The 9230-nt window shown below is 46.6% G+C and overlaps 1 protein-coding gene across 3 annotated transcripts in view; it reads left to right on the top strand.

Annotated features, from left to right (window-relative positions):
- Window positions 1-451: 451 nt before the first annotated feature.
- Window positions 452-9230, top strand: part of KIF5A (kinesin family member 5A) — a 57847-nt gene continuing 49068 nt past the window's right edge. For all 3 annotated transcript variants that reach the window (XR_014544684.1, XM_083599619.1, XM_083599617.1), the window contains exon 1: window positions 452-1034. Coding sequence is in view for 2 of the 3 variants with exons in the window: in XM_083599619.1 (XP_083455745.1) it covers window positions 906-1034 (129 nt within the window). In the remaining variant the exon portion in view is untranslated. The remainder of the gene's footprint in view (window positions 1035-9230) is intronic.

Here is a 9230-nt window from a genome sequence, read left to right as displayed (position 1 = left end):
AAAGAAGCCCAGGGCTGTGTATAAAGGGGAATTTTGGCAGTTGCTGTTTTTCTAAACCCAGCAAGCCAATCAGCACTTGCCCCTTGCCTCCAGGAGTCCAGCCCCCCTTTGCACCAGGTCAGGGTTCAAAATGAACAAAGCAGCTGATGCCAGCTGCAATTCAAAACCCAAGGAAGGGGGCACTGGCTAAGGCAAATGTGGGGAACATCACACCCAGCAGCAGAAGGCAGCCCTCCAGTCTTCTCCATCCGGCCCTGGGGACTCTCCCCAGGCCACAGCCCTCCCTGGGTCCGCTCCACAACCTGAGTATTTTTGCCTGGCAGGATTCAGGAATGTGTCTTGCTTGCCTGGATGGAGGTCAGCGGAGATGCAGGCAAAAAAAATTACATTTTTTGCTCCTCCCGCTTTTGCTTCTGGTCCCGCCCCCCCCCCCCCCCGGCATGTGGCCCTCAGAAGGTTTCCCAGAAGGGAATGCAGCCCTTGTTCTGAAAAAGGTTCCACACCCGCGGGCGAGGACCGGCATGTTTGCTTCCACCTTAAGTCATCAGAACCCGCTCCACCTTAAAAGCTATAGCATCCTGGCTCCAGCTGCCCATCCCTTTGCTCGCTGCTGATGCTGCCGATGCCTGCAGCAGGAAGGAGGGAGATACAGGCACTGCAAGCAGCATCCCAAGGTAACGCAGGCGCGGAGGACGCACCAGCCCAGCTGAGAGAGCCCCATTGCTCTGCTGCTGTGGGGTGACAATCCAGGGATCTCGCTCTCCCGTTCTGCAGTCTGCTAAAGCCTGGTTGCACGCCGCCTTCACCTTTCTCTGCCTCTCGACTCCCCTTGGGAATTGCGTCTCCTCCACCTCTTCGCCACCAAGGCTGCCAGGACGAGCAGGGAGCCCAATTGCCCAGCCAGCATGACGACAGAAGTCAATGAATGTAGCATCAAAGTGCTCTGTAGGTTCCGGCCCTTGAACCAGTCGGAGATCATACGGGGAGATAAATTCATCCCAGTTTTCCAGGGGGATGACACCGTCATCATTGGGGTAAGCAAATGCTGGGGGGGGGGGCTGGGGGAGCAGCTGCAGGGATGCTTCTCAAAAGAAGGGGCATCACCCCCTCCATCACTGCCCTGAGCCAGGCCTGTTCAATAAGGTGGGTCCATGTCCTTCAGAATCTCCCGGATTACAGCAAAGCCCACCTGTAAAATAACCAATAGCGTATCCATTTGCCAATTTGCGTATCCATTTGAGTTTATTTCAATTGTTTGGCTGCTACTGCTCCATCCTTAGTTCTGCAGCCTTAAAACCACTGGGTGTGGCTAGTTGAGCTGTTGGTCTGGCTACTCGGAAGAAAGGAGGGATCCCTGGGAGCTGCAAGGAAAACAGCAGCAGCAACCATGTCTTCCCCCTCCTACACAAACCCTTTGTACCCCATGAATTTATCTTCTGTTCCCAAATTTTAAAACTTAAATCCTCTGAATCTGCCCAAATTATGCTGCCTCCTCTGAGGTTATTCTCTTGAAGGGCTGAGAACTGACGGGTTGAGACAATCTCGTTTGATTCCCACCATCATCTGTTTTAAATCCAACCCCCACCACTACCATAGTGAATTACACCATGTTAAGTTACACCAGTGCAATATAAGGATGGGGGTTCAAAGTGATGCAGGTGGCTTGCTGAGGAGCCTGTAGGTTGTTTACTCAGAACTGGCAACGCCCCGTCCCCATAGTCTCTGTGTTCATCACTTGGTACAACACTTGGCTTTTGACCTCATGATGCTCACTTCTTTCAATTGCTAAAGACACCCTCCATTTCAGGAGGGCAGGAAGCGGGAGCTGGTTCTCCTGGGGGGTGGCTAGTGACGTTCATGTCAGCCTCCCATGATGAGCCATGGCCACGGAGGTTTTTAAAATATCTATCAGTGGTTCGGTATCACGTGGGAGGTGTTGCACAGTCTTGGGTATGTGTTCAAAAGGGAGGGTGTTCATTTTGTGGGGGGCCCAACAGATGGCTACCTACCCAGTGGCGTAGCGTGGGGGGTGCAGGGGGGCCGGCTGCACCGGGCGCAACATCTGGGGGGGCGCTCGCACTCGCAGCTCTCTGCCCCTACCTGGCTCCACGGGTTAGGGGTCACAAATTACTTGCCTTGCCCCGGGTGCTGACAACCCACACTACGCCACTGTACCTACCTCACCCATCATGTTTGAAGAGACTGATCTGCTAGTGCAGCCATGAGCAACTGACCCCATTGATTCTTGTCCATAAAGTGAAAAGGGTAGGTGCAGGACCTCCCCAAGGTGACCCCAGCTGTTGAAGGCATATGCGGGAATTAGAAACCACTTGCCCACTCCAAGTCTGTTGCACAACTCTCTGTGGTTTCTGGGTGCCTCTCAATCCCTCTGCTGCAGAGAAAGTTATTAATCTGTGCTAATGGGACTGCCTGACTCCTCTCTCACTGCACAGGCAAATGGAGCCCTGGGATATCAAGTTTATTTTCCACCTGGGTACCAAGGGCATCTTCTCATGCCTGGGCTTGGAACAAGACGGTATTTTGGAGAAGCCTCTTGATTTAGCACAGTTGTGCTGCAAAGTCATTCCTGCGGGTGTTTGAGCAGAGATTTTCCATGGAGCTTCTTAAATATCAGGGGCCTCTTTCCCCCAATTAGCATAGTTTATTTCTCTTTCTCTTGACAATTCCTGGGCTGCAGTTGCTACCTGGCCACTTCAACCCGGCTCAAACCATTTTGAATGGTTCCCCTACCCTGTCCACCCACCTGCTTTGTTTAAGGCCAGCCTCCACACCAGAGTGTTTAAAATCTGCTTATTTTAAGAGGAATTCAGGTGTGCTTTTTACCCTGGGAAGCAGCAACCCTGTTCTCTTCTGCCTCTGGAACAAAGCACCAGAAAGGCACAAAAGCCTCTGCAGGGAACAGGCAGCAGGATGCAGTGCCGTCTTGCTTGGCTGCCTGGGCTCAGCTGCTTCGTCATCCCTCAGAGCAGTGACAGGGAAGGAACTGCCAGCTCCTTCCTAGGAACCACTCCCCTCCATTGTGCTTGACTGTGGTCCATCACTGGACAGCCCGTCTCCATGAGGATCCCTTCCTTCCATGCCCTCGGAGTCTGTACTCCTTCTGCCTTGCAGCACTCCTTTCCGGACTAGATTACACAAGCGATCTTGTATAATTTGCAACCTTTGGATGTGGTGGCAAGTGAAGCTGCTCGGTGTTTTGCAAACAATGGCTTCTCACTGGCTCCCGGCTCCATTACCAGCTTCGTACTTGTGGGTTCTTGTGATGGATGGGCTGGAAGGGAAAGTGTGGGGCGGGGGGAACATGCCATTCTCATCTGGTTGATCAGTGTTTCTTTTCCTTTTGTTTTGGCTGAACGATTTTATCCATCTGGTGCCAAACATATCCAGGCTGGAGGTGGCTCTTGCAGGGAACCACATCAGCTGCACAGGGGGGGAATTGGCTGATTAGTTGGTGCTGTTATAACTGGAAAATGTATTATGGGGAACCTGAAAGCACCTCACAATTTTGTGGCATTTCCACTGATCCTAATATTTTCTAATGGACCAGCATAGCTACATGTCTCCTCTTGCCATCATGTATCAGGTTGGGGAAACTGGCCTACAGCATCTAGACTGGGTTGGGAAGCCTGTGGTGGTTCTTACATTGCTGGACTAGAGCCTCCATCATCCTTGCCATGCTGGCTGGGACAGATGGGAGTAGGAGTCCAACAGCATCTGGAAGGCCACTAGTTCCCCACCCTGACAGAACAGCTACAGTGGAATCATAGTTGGAAGGGACCCTGAGGGTCATCTAGTCCAACCCCTTGTAATGCAGGAATCTCAACTAAAGCATCCATAACTGATGGCCATCCAACTTCTGCTTAAAACCCTCCAAGGAAAGAGGGGGCCTGCTGCTTACTTTGGAAGGGCATCTCTGTTTCCAGAAGGAAACATTTTGGTCTCCTGGCTTAGCCTGGCTACATCAGCATCCAGTGGGACACAGTCATGATGTGGGGAAATATTGCATTCAGACAGGTGTGTGGTGGGGAAAAGGATTCTGGTCTGCTTTGCTATGGTACTTTTGGTATCTTACTCATTTCTCTACAGCTCTTTATATACAAAACACTTTCACAACTCTCATCTTGTTTATCTTTGCAACAACCCTGTGAAGCTAGAAAGAAAATGAGAAATAGCCTGCCCAGCCAGAGTCTGTTAATTGGTCCTTATTTTATTCGTCCTCAGAGCAGCCATTTTAGGTAGGTTGCTTAATGGGCCCTTTTTACAGGCAGGCAACTAAGGGTGAGCTGAGAGCAAGAGTGTGACTAAGCCAGCAAGAGGTACCCAGTCTGCAGGTGGAACTACACACACACACAAGGTTCAGTGTAAAGATACTTGAAGAAGTCAGGCTTTCCAAATCCCTGCACAAACATCCTGAGCATGGACTGGAGCTTACCTCTCCAAGAGACCTTTGTCTGTGTGGTAGGATCACTTGAAGACCCTTCCACTGTGAAACAGATGCCAGTCTTCCACTTTGTCCCTTTGATGGCATTCTTTGTGCACTCATTGATGTAACTGCCTAAAACCTACACTTCAGATTGCTTCGTGTTACAGAGAGAGAGACCCTAACCTGGTGTGGAGTTAGCTAGGGAACAATAGCTCTGTAATCAGAATGGCAGGGCCTTTGACCAGCCTATGAGCCCATTTAATGACCCTAGATCATTAGTTTTCAACCAGTGTGCTGTGGCACCCTGGGGTGCTTTGAATGATGGTCACGGGTGCCACAGGCAACACTGGTCTCTGTCCCTCTTTCTTTCTCCCCCTTCTCTGTTTTTTTTATAGTAATATTTTATTAAGTTTAACAATAAAGAAATACATAAAACACACAGAAAAGTAAAAAACAACAATACAATCTTTCACAAAAAAGAAAAAAAAACAATCAAAAACACCACAAATGACATAGATAACATATAACAAACACAAATCGCTCTTTTCTAATTTTTCATCTTTGGTTAACTTATTTTCCTGACTTCCTCGCACCTCCCTTTTTTGTATCCCTCTTTAACAATTAGCTCAGCAAATTCATATCGTCTACTTTGTCCTTAAATGTTTACCTCCCAAATTTATAATTTCCAAATTTTTATCTCTTGTTACTAGAACTTCTTCTTTTTATTTTAATATCATCCACATTCATACATTTTACAATACTTCTGTAAATAAATTTTAAATTTCCTCCAATCTTCTTCCACCAACTCTTCTCCCTGGTCTCGGATTCTGCCAGTCATCTCAGCCATCTCCATATAGTCAATTACTTGCATCTGCCATTCTTCCAAGGTGGGTAGATCTTGCGTCTTCCAATGCTTCGCAATAAGTATTCTTGCTGCTGCTGTAGCATACATAAAGAAAGTTCTGTCCTTCTTTGGCACCAATTGGCCAACTATGCCTAGGAGAAAGGCCTCTGGTTTCTTCACAAATGTGCATTTAAGCACCTTTTTCATTTCATTATAAATCATTTCCCAGAAAGCCTTAATCTTCGGACACGTCCACCAAAGGTGAAAGAATGTACCTTCAATTTCATTACATTTCCAACATTTATTCTCGGGCAAATGGTAGATTTTTGCAAGCTTGACTGGGGTCATGTACCACCTATACATCATTTTCATAATATTTTCTCTTAAGGCATTACATGCCGTAAATTTAATCCCAGTGGTCCACAACTGTTCCCAGTCAGCAAACATAATGTTATGTCCTATATCTTGTGCCCATTTAATCATAGCAGATTTTACCGTTTCTTCCTCAGTACTCCATTTCAACAGCAGATTATACATTCTTGATAATATCTTAGCATTGGGTTCTAACAGTTCTGTTTCCAACTTTGATTTTTCCACCTGAAAGCCAATTTTCTTATCTTGATTATAGACCTCTCTTATTTGAAAATAGTGTAACCAGTCTCGCACCTTCCCTTTGAGCTTATCATAACTCTGCAATTTCAACTTGTCACCTTCCTGTTCCAAGATTTCACAATACATTGGCCATTTTGCCTCCATGTTAAGTTTTTTCATAGCTTTCGGTTGCATAGGTGATAACCACCTTGGGGTTCTTTCTCCCCCTTCTCTGATGCCCTCTTGCAAAGTCTTGCACAGCTGTTCGTTGCAGCAGCCCTGGCTACAAGCTCCCCAGGCTAATAGTGCCTCTGGGGCTGGCCAGGGGGGCTTCCCAGGCCCTTGTGGGGCAGTGTGAAGAGGCACCTCTCTTTGGGGGCAGGGTGGAAGCTCAGAGACCAGGGGCAGCAGCTGTGGCTGCCCAGACTGCAAAGGAGGCTGAGGGAACACTCACAAGGGATGGTGTTTGAAATGAGGTGAGGGGCTGCCAGCTCTGAAGGCAAGGGGTGACATAACTGGGCTCCTGAGCCCCACAGGGATGCCCCAGAAAGAATGTAGTTGGTCAAGGGATCAATGGACTCAAAAAGGTTGAAAACCTCTGCCCTAGATCTGGGGATGGGGATGTGCTTTTGCAATCACAAGATTTCAGTGTAAGTATGGCCTACTTCTCACAGGGCTAGTAAGCTTACATCTGGGCCATGTCATTGTAGCCTACAGGTGGGAGGGTTCTTTAATTTTAATTTTATTTCAACGTCTGTATCTTGCCTTTCTATTTAAAAAATAAAATAAAATTGAAGGCGGCAAACAAAACACACAAAAAGTAAAATAATTACCCAGAATGATTACAACTCACAGTAAAACAGCATAACAATTAATAAAAAATGGTTCTAACATGAACAATCAGAATCTGGTTTAGAAAGTAGTGCCTTGCTTGGCTGCCTACCAAAAGGGGAGCAACAATGGGGCCAGTTTGGTACAAGATATTGCAAGATCTTGGTGCCTACCTTGAGTATTTCAGCTGGCAGGGGGCAGGGACAGAACTAAGAGGCAGAATCTTGGTGTTTCACATACTGAAATGATCCTGTGCACATATACAAATCCCTCCACATAGACTAGAACATTTCCACCTGGTTCCTAGTTTTCTAACTTCCCCTTGAGATGCTAGTATTCATTGTGCGGGGATATGTACGTGTTTGTACGGAGGAACATTTAGGCAGGGGAGCTCCCAGTTGAAATCTGAAACAGCTCTGCTGCTTCAGACACAAACTGACCATACCGCAAGATGCCTAAAAACAAACAAATCCCAGCTCTATTACAGATTTTTCAGTCATTGCTCTTGTGCTATAAACTGCATGTGGGATTGCAATTGTATTATCTGCTCTACAGAGTCCATAGGGGTTTTGTGTGTGTGTTTTTTGGTGCGTACAGCATTCTGCTGTGTTTCCTCCAACTGCAATGGCAATAGTGACATACATGGCAATGTATACATTCCTGATCACCTGCCTGATACATTGCTGGATACATCAATACCGTGCTTCTTAGAGCCAAACCACCTTTGAGCAGTATGTAGCTGCTAATCCATCTTTCCTCCATTTGAATTAGACCAGAGTAGTCCACACCCACATGGATTTGAATTGTATGAGGAGCAACTTTGGTCTTTCCCTCTTACTAGTAGGCCTCGGCCTTCCCTTTCGTATTTGCCTCTGCCATCTGATTGGTTGATTCTAACATGCCAGTTGTATGTTGAGTCTAACATGCCAGTTGCATAGGGATAGGGCATGTGTGCACACCTTGTTTTTTGTTGGTAAATCCTGACCAAGAAGTGTGTAAAAGCACACAGTGGAGAGTTGGAAATTTGCCTCTGCAGTTTTTTTGGTTTTGTGCAAATCTAATAAAGAAAAAACCCAGATGTGCTGGAAGCAGTTATGTACATGGCAAGAAAATAAATAAGTATTTGAGGAAGGAGAATAGCAGAAAGTAACAATTGAGACACCTACACCAAAATGCCAAAACAACTTCTGTGATTCCAAGTGCAGTGGTTTGGAGCCCAGTCCGCCCCCCCCCCGCCCAGTTTCTTGGATCATCCCCTTAATTTACAGGCAAATAGTCCCTTCCAACTCTACAGTTCTATGATTGTATGAGATTGGTGTTGTCTGAGGGTAATGTCATGTGCACTACACACATTAAATAGGAATCAAGGCAGCTGCAAACACATGGTGAACTCTGGGGGCATAGTAGACAAGCCCTAGTTGTGGTATTATGCTTGTGACTGGCTTGGTTTCTATATACTAACTATCCACTAAGAGAAAGGAGACAATGGACTGGGACTGCGGTGTTGTGGCAGAGGGGATTTAAATCTTTGTCTTACAACTCATTAATGGTTCCTCGTCATCCTGGGAAAAAGTGACAAGTGGGGTGCCACAGGGTTCTTTCCTGGGCCTGTTGTTGTTCAGCATCTTTATAAATTACTTGGATGAATGAGTTGAGGGGATGCTCATCAAATCTGCAGATGACACTAAGCTGGGAGGAGTAGCTAATGCCACAGAATCAGAATTCAAAATGACCTTAACAGATTGGAGAACTGGGCCCAAGCTAACAAAATGAATTTCAATAGGGGACAGCCTCCACGACAGTAAGGGACTGTGCACGGCAGACTGTGCACGACAGCCTCCACGACAGCAAGGGATCATCAGTGAACAAAAAACAAGGATGATGGGTAAATCATCCTTGCAAATTCCCTCCAAGGACGGGGGGGAATGGGCATCCCTCACAGTTTGTCTAATTACCTGGCTCTTGCTCAGGTATGGAATGTGGGAGGCCGGGAGCCGCTGAGTGCAAATCACTTCACCTGGCGAAAACCCTCCTATGCAGCCCTTAAGAAGCAGAGGTTCTCTGTTTAACTGGAACTTTAATTGGTTTAAAGTACTGGCACGTGAAGGGAAACGGCTGCAACAACATGCTTCGGAATATACCAGCTACATGGATCAAAGGTTTGAACTGAGATAAGATTTTCTTCGGTGTGAGAGTTGGTTGGAGAGTAGGAAGCGCATGGTTTGTTTATTCTAAGCTTCTTTTATATATTTAGGATTTAGCAACCCTCTCTGGAATATAAGATAAAAAGATATTTACAAGTGAGGAAGGGACATTGGTGTAACATTGATATTAACAAGCAAAAATAGAAAGTGTGTGTGATCTGAAATGAAGAAAGGAGGGTGAGGGAAAGCTCAAGTATGATTGTGCTGGAAGTAATTATCCTCCATTTAAAAACAACAGACAAGGAAAAAGAGACTGAGATTTGGGTGTGTTATTGACAGAATATAATCTAAGATAAAGTTTGATTGGGCCATAAAT

The sequence above is a fragment of the Podarcis filfolensis genome, assembly GCF_964270895.1.
Source record: "Podarcis filfolensis genome assembly, chromosome: 2".
In the NCBI taxonomy this organism is placed as follows: domain Eukaryota; kingdom Metazoa; phylum Chordata; class Lepidosauria; order Squamata; family Lacertidae; genus Podarcis; species Podarcis filfolensis.
Note: the sequence above shows the minus strand (reverse complement) of the source record. Positions and strands in the feature narration are given on the sequence as shown.